Source organism: Procambarus clarkii, chromosome 15 (genome assembly GCF_040958095.1).
Source record: "Procambarus clarkii isolate CNS0578487 chromosome 15, FALCON_Pclarkii_2.0, whole genome shotgun sequence".
Lineage (NCBI taxonomy): Eukaryota > Metazoa > Arthropoda > Malacostraca > Decapoda > Cambaridae > Procambarus > Procambarus clarkii.
The window spans coordinates 24000177-24016983 of NC_091164.1; the positions used below are offsets into that span (position 1 = coordinate 24000177).

General features: G+C 45.5%; 1 protein-coding gene across 1 annotated transcript; it reads left to right on the forward strand.

The window, feature by feature from the left end:
• The first annotated feature begins 1150 nt into the window (after nucleotides 1–1150).
• Nucleotides 1151–1849, forward strand: LOC138364997 (protein FAM186A-like). Its single transcript, XM_069325091.1, has one exon. The coding sequence runs from the start codon at nucleotides 1151–1153 to the stop codon at nucleotides 1847–1849; it is 699 nt and encodes a 232-aa protein (XP_069181192.1).
• The last annotated feature ends 14958 nt before the right edge of the window (nucleotides 1850–16807 follow it).

The window sequence follows — 16807 nt, forward strand, 5'->3', positions numbered from 1 at the left end:
ACACAAGAGGCCAATATGAAGCACGATACAAGAGGCCAATATGAAGCACGACACAAGAGGCCAATATGAAGCACGACACAAGATGCCAACATGAAGCACGACACAAGAGGTCAATATGAAGCACGACACAAGAGGCCAGTATGAAGCACGACACACGAGGCCAGTATGAAGCACGACACAAGAGGGCAATACTGAAGCACGACACAAGAGGCCAATATGAAGCACGACACAAGAGGTCAATATGAAGCACGACACAAGAGGGCAATACGAAGCACGACACAAGAGGTCAATATGAAGCACGACACAAGAGGCCAATATGAAGCACGACACAAGAGGTCAATATGAAGCACGACACAAGAGGCCAGTATGAAGCACGACACACGAGGCCAGTATGAAGCACGACACAAGAGGCCAGTATGAAGCACGACACAAGAGGCCAATATGAAGCACGACACAAGAGGCCAATATGAAGCACGACACAAGAGGCCAATATGAAGCACGACACAAGAGGCCAATATGAAGCACGACACAAGAGGCCAACATGAAGCACGACACAAGAGGCTAACATGAAGCACGACACAAGAGGCCAATATGAAGCACGATACAAGAGGCCAATATGAAGCACGACACAAGAGGCCAATATGAAGCACGACACAAGAGGCCAACATGAAGCACGACACAAGAGGTCAATATGAAGCACGACACAAGAGGCCAGTATGAAGCACGACACACGAGGCCAGTATGAAGCACGACACAAGAGGGCAATACGAAGCACGACACAAGAGGCCAATATGAAGCACGACACAAGAGGTCAATATGAAGCACGACACAAGAGGGCAATACGAAGCACGACACAAGAGGTCAATATGAAGCACGACACAAGAGGCCAATATGAAGCACGACACAAGAGGTCAATATGAAGCACGACACAAGAGGCCAGTATGAAGCACGACACACGAGGCCAGTATGAAGCACGACACAAGAGGCCAGTATGAAGCACGACACAAGAGGCCAATATGAAGCACGACACAAGAGGCCAATATGAAGCACGACACAAGAGGCCAGTATGAAGCACGACACAAGAGGCCAGTATGAAGCACGACACAAGAGGCCAATATGAAGGACGACACAAGAAATCAAGCAAGACGACATGGCTGTACAGACTACCAACAACAACAACCAGGTAGTCAAGACCCCAGACCATCATCAAAACCCCCGACCATCATCAAGACCCCAGAGCATCATTAAGACCCCAGACTATCATCAAGACCCCAGGTCATCATCAAGACCCCAGGCCATCATCAAGACCCCAGAGCATCATCAAGACCCCAGACTATCATCAAGACCCCAGAGCATCATCAAGACCCCAGGCCATCATCAAGACCCCAGACCATCATCAAGACCCCCGACCATCATCAAGACCCCAGAGCATCATCAAGACCCCAGACTATCATCAAGACCCCAGAGCATCATCAAGACCCCAGACCATCATCAAGACCCCAGGCCATCATCAAGACCCCAGACCATCATCAAGACCCCAGATCATCATCAAGACCCCAGACCATCATCAAGACCCCAGGCCATCATCAAGACCCCAGACCATCATCAAGACCCCAGATCATCATCAAGACCCCAGACCATCATCAAGACCCCAGGCCATCATCAAAACCCCAGACCATCATCAAGACCCCAGACCATCATCAAGACCCCAGATCATCATCAAGACCCCAGACCATCATCAAAACCCCAGACCATCATCAAAACCCCAGACCATCATCAAGACCCCAGACCATCATCAAGACCCCAGACCATCAAGACCCCAGACCATCATCAAGCACCACAAACATAACAGTATGGAAGCACCTGCAATGCGAAATCAGCAAGATCTCACCACACAAGAGAGGAGCCTGAACAATGTAGTCCTACTTGCTGGCAGACTCCCAGCAAGTGGAGAGTATAGGAGTCGATTCCGTAGTGGAGTTCTACTAGTAAAGTCAGTAACAACGGACACCGTCGTCTGGCTATTACGAATCCTTCAATAAAGACGTAGCCTCTTATGAAGTGGAGTCACAAGAAAAGCGGATATCATCGTTTTTGCAGGAAGTTATGTTTTCCAGGCCTGAAATCCTTCAGATGAGCTGGAATTTATTTATATATTGAACCGTATGAACAGGTGAGGAAAAGAGGATCAATGATCCTAACAGGAGTTCTGACTTGGATCAATAATGATCTTTGGCGCCCCTATTCATACGGTCTATTTAATAGTCCATATATATAAATACGAATAAATATACATAATGGGGTCTATTTTTTAGACACCCATTATTCTATAAAGGGGTTCTGCGTCTGGTATTTAAATACCAGACGCAGAAAGAAAATAGATCCCATCTTGTATGGGAATAATGTTGAGGTGAAATGGTGGATATTGAGCTCATCAGCCACAAGGCCATCCAGCCGTAGCCTCTTATTTAGCCCATCATTCTGTTTCGGTGGTATTTATGGGAAAGCTCAGGATCATAGTACATATACGGACGTACAACGCACTTAGAAAGTACAAATCGGTACTATTAAATTTGGACAAACCGGAAAACGTTTTTCAACATAACTTGTAAAGAGAAACTAAACTCACCTAACCCTCCCAGGCCTATTACACGGTGTCTGAAGCCTAGTATAGAACACACACAGTATAGAACACACACAGTATAGAACACACACAGTATAGAACACACACAGTATAGAACACACACAGTATAGAACACACACAGTATAGAATACACACAGTATAGAACACACACACATTATAGAACACACACAGTATAGAACACACACAGTATAGAACACTCACAGTATAGAACACACACAGTATAGAATACACACAGTATAGAACACACACACATTATAGAACACACACAGTATAGAACACACACAGTATAGAACACACACAGTATAGAACACACAGTATAGAACACACACAGTATAGAACACACACACATTATAGAACACACACAGTATAGAACATATACAGTATAGAACTGACACACAGTATAGAACACACACAGTATAGAACACACACACATTATAGAACACACACAGTATAGAACACACACAGTATAGAACACACACAGTATAGAACACACACAGTATAGAACACACACACATTATAGAACACACACAGTATAGAACACACACAATAAAGAACACACACACAGTATAGAACACACACAGTATAGAACACACACAGTATAGAACACACACAGTATAGAACACACAGTATAGAACACACACAGTATAGAACACACACAATAAAGAACACACACACAGTATAGAACACACACAGTATAGAACACACACAGTATAGAACACACACAGTATAGAACACACACAATAAAGAACACACACACAGTATAGAACACACACAGTATAGAACACACACAGTATAGAACACACAGTATAGAACACACACAGTATAGAACACACACAATAAAGAACACACACAGTATAGAACACACACAGTATAGAACACACACAGTATAGAACACACACAGTATAGAACACACACAGTATAGAACACACACAGTAAAGAACACACACACAGTATAGAACACACACAGTATAGAACACACACAGTATAGAACACACGCAGTATAGAACACACACAGTATGGAACACACACGTTATAGAACACACACAGTACAGAACACACACAGTATAGAACACACATAGTATAGAACACACACAGTATAGAACACACACAGTATAGAACACACACAGTATAGAACACACACAGTATAGAACACTCACAGTATAGAACACACACAGTATAGAACACACACAGTATAGAACACTCACAGTATAGAACACACACAGTATAGAACACACACAGTATAGAACTGACACACAGTATAGAACTGACACACAGTATAGAACACACACAGTATAGAACACACACAGTATAGAACTGACACACAGTATAGAACACACACAGTATAGAACACACACAGTATAGAACACACACAGTATAGAACACACACAGTATAGACCACACATACAGTATAGAACATACACAGTATAGAACACACACAGTATAGAACACACAGAGTATAGACCACACATACAGTATAGAACATACACAGTATAGAACACACACAGTATAGAACACACACAGTATAGAACACACACACAGTATAGAACCCACACAGTATAGAACACACACACAGTATAGAACACACACACAGTATAGAACACACATAGTATAGAACACACACAGTATAGAACCCACACAATATAGAACACGCACAGTATAGAACACACACAGTATAGAACACACACAGTATAGAACACACACAGTATAGAACACACACAGTATAGAACACACATAGTATAGAACACACATAGTATAGAACTGACACACAGTATAGAACACACATAGTATAGAACTGACACACAGTATAGAACACGCACAGTATAGAACACACACAGTATAGAACACACACAGTATAGAACACACACAGTATAGAACACACACAGTATAGAACACACATAGTATAGAACTGACACACAGTATAGAACACACACAGTATAGAACACACACAGTATAGAACACACACACAGTATAGAACACACACAGTATAGAACACACACAGTATAGAACACCCATAGTATAGAACTGACACACAATATAGAGCACACGCAGTATAGAACACACACAGTATAGAACACACAGAGTATAGAACACACACAGTATAGAATACACATAGTATAGAACTGACACACAGTATAGAACACACACAGTATAGAACACATACCGTATGGAACACACACATGTGTTCGCACGCAGCATGTCGGAGAACCCACAAGGATGAGAGGCAATGACGAACCAGCGAGACTCGACCTAGTCTTCACTCTGAACGACTCCGACATAAGAGAAATCGGTTTTGAGGACCCAGTAGGAATGAGCGACCACAGTGTACTGGAGTTTGAGTACTTGATTGAAGAAGGGTTATTGAACTCGAGGAGGGATACCGAAACCAAAAGGTTAGCATACCGAAAGGGAAACTATGAGGGGATAAGAAAATTCCTAACAGATATAGCATGGGAAACAGAGCTCAGGGGAAAGACGGCCCAAGATATGATGGATTACATCACGCAGAAGTGCAAGGACGCAGCAAACAAGTTTGTCCCAGTCCAAAAGGAAAACAGAGAAATGAAGATGAGAAACCCATGGTTTAATCAAAGATGTAGGCTAGCTAAGCAGCAAAGTAAAAGGGCATGGAGAAACTATAGGAATAACAGGACACTGGAGAGCAGAGAAAGATACCAGAATGCCAGGAATGAATATGTCAGGATGAGAAGAGAGGCAGAAAGACAATACGAAAATGACATCGCAAGCAAGGCAAAGACTCAGCCTAAATTGTTGCATAGCCACATTAGGAGAAAAACAACAGTAAAGGAACAGGTTATGAGATTAAGGATAGGGGCGGAAGGATTCACTACAAATGACAAGGAAGTGTGTGAGGAATTGAATAAGAAATTCCAGGAGGTCTTCACCTTAGAACAAGGAGAAATTCCAGAGGTAAGTGAGGGAATAGCTAACCAGGAACCACTGGAAGAGTTTGAGATTACCAGTGGGGAAGTAAGGAAGTGTTTACTAGAGTTGGACGTGACGAAGGCTATAGGCCCAGATGGAATCTCCCCTTGGGTTCTAAAGGAAGGAGCAAGAGAACTGAGCCTACCACTCTCCATAGTGTATAACAAATCACTGGCAACAGGGGAACTGCCAGATATTTGGAAAGCAGCTAACGTAGTCCCGATATACAAGAAAGTGGATAGACAGGAGGCACTGAACTACAGGCCAGTGTCCCTAACCTGCATACCATGCAAGCTGATGGAGAAGATTGTGCGAAAAAAACTAGTGGAGCATCTGGAGCGAAGGAACTTTGTAACACAGCATCAACATGGGTTCAGGGATGGCAGGTCCTGCCTCACAGGGTTACTTGAATTCTACGACCAGGCAACAAAAATAAGGCAAGAAAGAGAAGGGTGGGCAGACTGCATATTTTTGGATTGTCAGAAAGCCTTTGATACAGTACCACACAAGAGGCTAGTGCGAAAGTTGGAGATGCAGGCTGGAGTGAGAGGGAAGGTACTCCGGTGGATAGAGGAATACCTAAGCAACAGGAGACAACGAGTCTGTGTGAGGGGTGAGGCCTCAGATTGGCGAGACGTCACAAGTGGAGTCCCGCAGGGGTCAGTCCTTGGACCTATACTGTTTCTGGTATATGTAAATGATCTCCCAGAGGGTATAGATTCGTTCCTCTCAATGTTTGCCGACGATGCAAAAATTATGAGGAGGATTGAAACAGAGGATGATAGTAGGAGGCTACAAGATGACCTGGATAGACTGAGTGAATGGTCCAACAAATGGCTGTTGAAGTTCAACCCGAGTAAATGCAAAGTAATGAAACTAGGCAGTGGAAACAGGAGGCCAGGCACAGGATACAGAATAGGAGATGAAGTACTTAATGAAACAGACAGAGAGAAAGATCTAGGAGTTGATATCACACCAAACCTGTCTCCTGAAGCCCACATAAAGAGAATAACGTCTGCGGCATATGCGAGGCTGGCTAACATCAGAACGGCGTTCAGGAACCTGTGTAAGGAATCATTCAGAATCTTGTACACCACATATGTAAGACCAATCCTGGAGTATGCGGCCCCAGCATGGAGCCCGTACCTTGTCAAGCACAAGACGAAGCTGGAAAAAGTCCAAAGGTATGCTACTAGACTAGTCCCAGAACTAAGAGGCATGAGTTATGAGGAAAGGCTGCGGGAAATGCACCTCACGACACTGGAAGACAGAAGAGTAAGGGGGGACATGATCACAACCTACAAAATCCTCAGGGGAATCGACCGGGTAAACAAGGATGAACTATTCAACACTGGTGGAACGCGAACAAGGGGACACAGGTGGAAGCTGAGTACCCAAATGAGCCACAGAGACGTTAGAAAGAACTTTTTCAGTGTCAGAGTAGTTAGTAAAGGGAATGCATTAGGAAGTGATGTGGTGGAGGCTGACTCAATACACAGTTTCAAATGTAGATATGATAGAGCCCAATAGGCTCAGGAATCTGTACACCAGTTGATTGACGGTTGAGAGGCGGGACCAAAGAGCCAGAGCTCAACCCCCGCAAGCACAATTAGGTGAGTACAATTAGGTGAGTACATGTGGTGGAGGCTGACTCCATACACAGTTTTAAATGTAGATATGATAGAGCCCAGTTGGCTCAGGAATCAGTACACCAGTTGATTGACAGTTGAGAGGCGGGACCAAAGAGCCAAAGCTCAACCCCCGCAAGCACAAATAGGTGAGTACAAATAGGTGAGTACACAGTATAGAACACACATAGTATAGAACTGACACACAGTAAAGAACACACACAGTATACAACACACACAGTATAGAACACACACATTATAGAACACACACAGTATAGAACACACACAGTATACAACACACACACATTATAGAACACACACAGTATAGAACACACGCAGTATAGAACACACACAGTATTGAACACACACTATCCCCCCCCCCTTGACCCCACCATCTGACCTGACCTGACTTAGTCGCCATCTCCGCCCCCCCACCCCCAGTCCCCCGCATCGCCCATACACACACACTTCCCCTCCCCACTCTCCCTCTCTCCCACTCCCTCTCTCCCACTCCCACTATCTCTCTCCTGCTCTCTCTCTCCTGCTCTCTCTCTCCTGCTCTCTCTCCTGCTCTCTCTCTCTCTCTCTCTCTCTCTCTCTCTCTCTCTCTCTCTCTCTCTCTCTCTCTCTCTCTCTCTCTCTCTCTCTCTCTCTCTCTCTCTCTCTCTCTCTCTCTCTCTCTCCTCCCTCCCTCCCTCTCTTTCCTTCCCCCTCCCTCCCCCTCTCCCTCCCTCTCTTTCCTTCCCCCTCCCTCTCTGCCCACACACACACACACACCTCCCTCCCTCTCTCCCTCACCCGCTCTCTCCCTCACCCGCTCTCTCCCTCACCCACTCTCTCCCTCTCCTCTCTCTCTCTCCCGCCTCTCTCTCCATCTCCTCCCCCCCCCTCCCCTTCTACTTTCTTCTCACTTCAGTGGAAGGGTCGGATCCCCCCCACCCACCCATTTTATCTCTCCCTTTATCACTCCCTTTCTCTCTCTCTCTTTCTCTCTCTCTCTTCCTCTCTCTCTCTCCCTCCCCCATCCTAACAGGGTCAAACATGGCAGCCAGAGGTCCCAGGGGAACAGGAAAGAGCCGAGGTGATGAGATGAAGGAAATGTTCGCCCAGTTTCTGGAGGACATCAAGAGTGAGATGCAAGAAATGATGCAGGAAATGAAGAACGAAATAAGCAACCTGAAAAGAGAGCTGACAACAGCAAAGGAGGAGATTAGAGCCCTCAAAGAGAATGGTATCGAGGCTGAGAATCAGAAAACCACCCAGGGAGAAGGTGGTAATAGTTTTCTGGATGAGAATGCCACAATAAAAGCAACATTTGCGGAAATACTAAAAAAAAATAACTCTGAAGTAATGACTGCAGTGATGGAGGTGGCCATGAAAGCAGCCACCTCGCAGGAGGCGGCACGCTCCACTAGCCAACTGCTGGAAAGGATCAGATCAGTGGTTGCTGTGGGTATTAAGGAGCAGGAAGGATCTAATAGGACAGAGTGGAATGACAAGGACACAGCAGCAGTGAATGAAGTACTAAAGGCACTAGACATGGAAGGGGCTGAGCATAGCATTGAGAAGGTTTTCAGGCTAGGCCGGTACAACAAAGACCGAGACCGAATGATAAAGATAGTGTTTGCAAACGAGAACACAAAAGAGAAGATCCTATCAAGGAAGAGCTCCCTGAAAAACGTGGGAAAATTAAAAAATGTATTCCTCCAGAGAGACATGACAAGGGAGGAGAGAGCCGTGGCGGCAGAAGCAAGGAAGAGGCGCAGGGCGAGAGGGGAAAACCAGGAAGTTACAGCTCCCAGCACAACACCCCCAGAGGCGAGGGGGGAACCCACAACCAGCTACCCAGTAACACCAGAAGGGAGGACAATCCCGCCTCCCTCCTCTGCATAGAAAACCCCTCTACCCCAAACCCTCCCTGCCCCCACTCAAATGTTCAGCCAAATCTCCCTCCCCCCACACCCAATCCCCACCCTTCTACCCCTCCCCTCCTCCCGAGTCCTCCCTCCCCCCCTTTCCTTCCCGTCCTCCCTCCCCTTTCACCCCATACCCTCCCTGTCCCTCCCCCTTCACTGGATCCCCTCCCCTCATCCCAGTATCCTCTGAGACCCTGTTATCCACCTCACAGGTCCTCACAACCATGGAACAGCCTCCCCCACCAGCAGAACACTCACCAAGGAGGCGATTTGAGAAGGGACAGAAGAAAGTGAGCCTCAAAGCGATGTACACTAACATAGATGGAATTACAAATAAAGCAAATGAGCTTGGAGAACTGGTACTAGAGGAAAACCCAGACATAATAGCCCTCACAGAAACAAAGATCACGAAAACGATAACAAATGCAGTGTTCCCACAGGACTATTATGTTATGAGGAAAGAGAGGGAAGGAAGAGGTGGGGGTGGTGTAGCTCTGCTGGTAAGAAAAGGGTGGGATTTTGAGGAGATGGATATTCAGGGCTGTGAAGGTTTCAGTGACTACATAGCAGGTACTGTAACAAATGGAGGGAAAAAAATTATAGTCGCAGTCATATATAATCCACCACCAAATGACAAAAGACCTAGACAGGAATATGATAGAAACAACATGGCCACCATTAACATAATAGAAAGAGCAGCTTCTGTTGCTAGCAGGAATGGATATGGATTACTAATTATGGGAGACTTCAACCATGGGAAGATAGATTGGAAGAACAGAGACCCGCATGGAGGACCAGAAACATGGAGAGCTAAGCTGCTGGACGTGGCAACAAGAAACTTTCTAAGCCAGCACACCAAAGAACCAACAAGAATGAGAGGAGAAGATGAACCAGCAATGCTTGATTTGATATTTACCCTAAATGAATGGGATATAAGGGAAGTTAAGATATAAGCGCCCTTGGGAATGAGTGACCACAGTGTATTGAACTTTGAGTACTTGGTAGAGCTAGGACTTATCTCCCCCAAAAAAGAACTAGGAATCAAAAGGCTGGCATACCGAAAGGGGAATTATGAACAGATGAGAAGTTTCCTAAGTGAAATACCTTGGGACACAAACCTCAGAGACAAGTCTGTACAGGGTATGATGGACTATGTTACCCAAAAGTGTCAGGAGGCAGTAAACAGGTTCATCCCGGCCCAAAGGGAAAAATCCGAGAAGCAACAGAAGAATCCATGGTATAATAGGGCATGTATCGAAGCGAAGAAACTGAACAAAAAGGCGTGGAGGAACTTCCGGAATAACAGAACACCAGAAAGCAGAGAGAGATACCAGAGAACCAGGAATGAGTACGTCAGGGTGAGAAGAGAAGCAGAGAAAAATTTTGAAAATGATATAGCAAACAAAGCCAAGACTGAACCAAAGCTACTCCACAGTCACATCAGAAGGAAAACAACAGTGAAAGAACAGGTACTGAAACTTAGAACAGGCGAGGACAGGTATACAGAGAATGACAGAGAGGTGTGTGAGGAACTCAACAAGAGGTTCCAGGAGGTCTTCACAATAGAACAGGGTGAGGTCACTGTGCTGGGAGAAAGGGAGGTAAACCAGGCGGCCTTGGAGGAGTTCGAAATTACAAGAGAGGAGGTCAAGAGACACCTGCTGGATCTGGATGTTAGAAAGGCTGTTGGTCCAGATGGGATCTCACCATGGGTACTGAAAGAGTGTGCAGAGGCACTTTGCTTGCCACTCTCCATAGTGTATAGTAAGTCACTAGAGACGGGAGACCTACCAGAAATATGGAAGACGGCGAATGTGGTCCCAATATACAAAAAGGGCGACAGACAAGAGGCACTGAACTACAGGCCAGTGTCCTTGACTTGTATACCATGCAAGGTGATGGAGAAGATCGTGAGAAAAAACCTGGTAACACATCTGGAGAGAAGGGACTTCGTGACAAATCGCCAACATGGATTCAGGGAGGGTAAATCTTGCCTTACAGGCTTGATAGAATTCTACGATCAGGTGACACAGATTAAGCAAGAAAGAGAGGGCTGGGCGGACTGCATTTTCTTGGATTGTCGGAAAGCCTTTGACACAGTACCGCATAAGAGGCTGGTACATAAGCTGGAGAGACAGGCAGGTGTAGCTGGTAAAGTGCTCCAGTGGATAAGGGAGTATCTAAGCAATAGGAAGCAGAGAGTTACGGTGAGGGGTGAAACCTCCGATTGGCGTGAAGTCACCAGTGGAGTCCCACAGGGCTCTGTACTCGGTCCTATCTTGTTTCTGATATATGTAAATGATCTCCCGGAGGGTATCGATTCATTTCTCTCAATGTTTGCGGACGATGCTAAAATTATGAGAAGGATTAAAACAGAAGAGGACTGTTTGAGGCTTCAAGAAGACCTAGACAAGCTGAAGGAATGGTCGAACAAATGGTTGTTAGAGTTTAACCCAACCAAATGTAATGTAATGAAGATAGGTGTAGGGAGCAGGAGGCCAGATACAAGGTATCATCTGGGAGAGGAAATTCTTCAGGAGTCAGAGAAGGAAAAAGACTTGGGGGTTGATATCACGCCAGACCTGTCTCCTGCAGCACATATCAAGCGGATAACATCAGCGGCATATGCCAGGCTGGCCAACATACGAACGGCATTCAGAAACTTGTGTAAAGAATCATTCAGAACTTTGTATACCACATATGTCAGGCCAATCCTGGAGTATGCAGCCCCAGCATGGAGTCCATATCTAGTCAAAGATAAGACTAAACTGGAAAAGGTTCAAAGGTTTGCCACCAGACTAGTACCCGAGCTGAGAGGTATGAGCTACGAGGAGAGACTACGGGAATTAAACCTCACTTCGCTGGAAGACAGAAGAGTTAGGGGGGACATGATCACCACATTCAAGATTCTGAAGGGGATTGATAGGGTAGATAAAGACAGTCTATTTAACACAAGGGGAACACGCACAAGGGGACACAGGTGGAAACTGAGTGCCCAAATGAGCCACAGAGATATTAGAAAGAACTTTTTTAGTGTCAGAGTGGTTGACAAATGGAATGCATTAGGGGGTGATGTGGTGGAGGCTGACTCCATACACAGTTTCAAGTGTAGATATGACAGAGCCCAATAGGCTCAGGAATCTGTACACCTGTTGATTGACGGTTGAGAGGCGGGACCAAAGAGCCAGAGCTCAACCCCCGCAAACATAACTAGGTGAGTACAACTAGGCGAGTACACAGTATAGAACACACATAGTATAGAACACACATAGTATAGAACACACACAGTATAACACACACAGTATAGAACACACACACTATAGAACACACACAGTATAGAACACACACAGTATAGAACACACATATTATAGAACACACACAGTATAGAACACACATATTATAGAACACACACAGTATAGAACACACACAGTATAGAACACACACAGTATAGAACACACACAGTATAGAACACACACATTATAGAACACACTCAGTATAGAACACACAGTATAGAACACACACAGTATAGAACACACACAGCATAACACACACAGTATAGAACACACACAGTATAGAACACACATAGTATAGAACACACATAGTATAACACACACAGTATAGAACACACACAGTATAACACACACAGTATAGAACACACACATTATAGAACACAGAGTATAGAACACACACAGTATAGAACACACACATTATAGAACACACACAGTATAGAACACACACATTATAGAACACACACAGTATAGAACACACAGTATAGCACACACACAGTATAGAACACACACAGTATAGAACACACACAATGTAGAACACACACAGTATAGAACACACTCAGTATAGAACACACACATTATAGAACACACACAGTATAGAACACACAGTATAGAACACACACAGTATAGAACACACAGTATAGAACACACACAGTATAGAACACACACAGTATAGAACACAAATGTCCTATACTGGGTCTAGGAATATTTAAGTTAGCTTTTAAGCTTAATTTTTTCAGACTCAATAAAATGAATACTAATTGCTTAGTATTCAAAGAATTCAAATTTGAGTTTGAATTTCAGTTCAAAGTTCTTAGAACTTAGAATTCAAAGTTCTACTAATTGCTTAGTACATCATTATTTGTATTATGGTGCATAGTTACAATCGGAAGATAGATTGTCTTATCTCACAGTAAACAAGCAAGCAGCTTGTAGAAAGTAGCAAGTAGCATGTAGCAAGTAACAAGTAGTATGTAGTAAGTAGCAAGTAGCATGTAGCAAGTAACAAGTAGTAACTAGCTAGTAGCATAGTAGCTGTTGAGCACTGTCTACGGTCACAACTCTAAACATAGAGTTATCTATTACAACTCAACAATCTATGCAGAAATTTAAAAAAAACGAGTAGAATATATGCCAATAGGAGTTTGAACAATCTGACTGATGAACATGTTCCCTCGGGAACACCTGACTGATGAACAGACCAGACGGGGATCACGTGATCCCAGTCTGGTGTGGCAGACCTCAACTGTCGCCAGTTGACAGTGTTCGACAGGCGAGAGTGAGTGCCTGACCCACTCCCAGGTCACTATGGCGAGGTGTAGTTGGGGAATGATAAGTATAGGAGCAAAGTAACAGTGTCGTACTGATCTTACAACATTAGTCAACTATTGTTGTAGGTACATTACCGATCCCTCGTTCACACTCCAGTATATCTGGGCGGCAGGTGATCAGGTAGATGGTCAGCTGCGTTGCCATCGTGACACATGTGTGTGTGGCACATGTGTGTTTGTGACACATGTGTGTTTGGCACATGTGTGTTTGTGACACATGTGTGTTTGGCACATGTGTGTGTGTGGCACATGTGTGTGTGTGGCACATGTGTGTGTGAGATACATGTGTGTGTGAGACACATGTGTGTGTGAGACACATGTGTGTGTGTGGCACATGTGTGTGTGGCACATGTGTGTTTGGCACATGTGTGTGTGTGTGGCACATGTGTGTGTGAGACACATGTGTGTGTGAGACACATGTGTGTGTGGTACATGTGTGTGTGGCACATGTGTGTGTGGCACATGTGTGTGTGTGAGTGGCACATGTGTGTGTGAGACACATGTGTGTGTGAGACACATGTGTGTGTGGTACATGTGTGTGTGTGGCACATGTGTGGGTGGCACATGTGTGTGTGTGTGGCACATGTGTGTGTGAGACACATGTGAGTTTGGCATATGTGTGTGTGGTACATGTGTGTGTGGCACATGTGTGTGTGTGGCACATGTGCGGTTGGCACATGTGTGTGTGGTACATGTGTGTGTGACACACATGTGTGTTTGTGACACATGTGTGTGTGACACTGGAGTATGGCGATTGTTCTCACCATGGCTGGCAACATGGTGGCTGGCAACATGGTGGCTGCAACATACCTCACTGTGCACTGCAACATACCTCAATGTGCACTGGAACATACCTCACTGTGCACTGCAACATACCTCACTGTGCACTGGAACATACCTCACTGTGCACTGCTATATACCTCACTGTGCACTGCAACATACCTCACTGTGCACTGCAACATACCTCACTGTGCACTGCAACATACCTAACTGTGCACTGGAACATACCTCACTGTGCACTCTAACATACCTCACTGTGGACTGGAACATACCTCACTGTGCACTGCAACATACCTCACTGTGCACTGCAACATACCTCACTGTGCACTGGAACATACCTCACTGTGCACTGGAACATACCTCACTGTGCACTGCAACATACCTCACTGTGCACTGCAACATACCTCACTGTGCACTGCAACATACCTCACTAAGCACTGGAACATACCTCACTGTGCACTGCAACGTACCTCACTGTGCACTGGAACATACCTCACTGTGCACTGCAACATACCACACTGTGCACTGCAACATACCTCACTGTGCACTGGAACATACCTCACTGTGCACTGCTATATACCTCACTGTGCACTGCAACATACCTCACTGTGCACTGCAACATACCTCACTGTGCACTGCAACATACCTAACTGTGCACTGGAACATACCTCACTGTGCACTCTAACATACCTCACTGTGGACTGGAACATACCTCACTGTGCACTGCAACATACCTCACTGTGCACTGCAACATACCTCACTGTGCACTGGAACATACCTCACTGTGCACTGGAACATACCTCACTGTGCACTGCAACATACCTCACTGTGCACTGCAACATACCTCACTGTGCACTGCAACATACCTCACTAAGCACTGGAACATACCTCACTGTGCACTGCAACGTACCTCACTGTGCACTGGAACATACCTCACTGTGCACTGCAACATACCACACTGTGCACTGCAACATACCTCACTAAGCACTGGAACATACCACACTGTGCACTGCAACATGCCTCACTGTGCACTGCAACATACCTCACTGTGCACTGCAACATACCTCACTGTGCACTGCAATATACCTCACTAAGCACTGGAACATACCACACTGTGCACTGCAACATACCTCACTGTGCACTGCAACATACCTCACTGTGCACTGCAACATACCTCACTGTGCACTGCAACATACCTCACTGTGCACTGCAACATACCTCACTGTGCACTGCAACATACCACACTGTGCACTGCAACATACCTCACTAAGCACTGGAACATACCTCACTGTGGACTGGAACATACCTCACTGTGCACTGCAACATACCTCACTGTGCACTGGAACATACCTCACTGTGCACTGCAACATACCTCACTGTGCACTGGAACATACCTCACTGTGCACTGCAACATACCTCACTGTGCACTGGAACATACCTCTCTGTGCACGGCTATATACCTCACTGTGCACTGCAACATACCTCACTGTGCAGTGCAACATACCTCACTGTACACTGCAACATACCTAACTGTGCACTGGAACATACCTCACTGTGCACTCTAACATACCTCACTGTGGACTGGAACATACCTCACTGTGCACTGCAACATACCTCACTGTGCACTGCAACATACCTCACTGTGCACTGGAACATACCTCACTGTGCACTGGAACATACCTCACTGTGCACTGCAACATACCTCACTGTGCACTGCAACATACCTCACTGTGCACTGCAACATACCTCACTGTGCACTGCAACATACCTCACTAAGCACTGGAACATACCTCACTGTGCACTGCAACGTACCTCACTGTGCACTGGAACATACCTCACTGTGCACTGCAACATACCACACTGTGCAATGCAACATACCTCACTAAGCACTGGAACATACCACACTATGCACTTCAACAGACCTCACTGTGCACTGCAACATACCTCACTGTGCACTGCAACATACCTCACTGTGCACGGCAACATACATTACTAAGCACTGGAACATACCACACTGTGCACTGCAACATACCTCACTGTGCACTGCAACATACCTCACTGTGCACTGCAACTTACCTCACTGTGCACTGCAACATACCTCACTGTGCACTGGAACATACCACACTGTGCACTGCAACATACCTCACTAAGCACTGGAACATACCTCACTGTGGACTGGAACCTACCTCACTGTGCACTGCAACATACCTCACTGTGCACTGGAACATACCTCACTGTGCACTGCAACATACCTCACTGTGCACTGCAACATACCTCA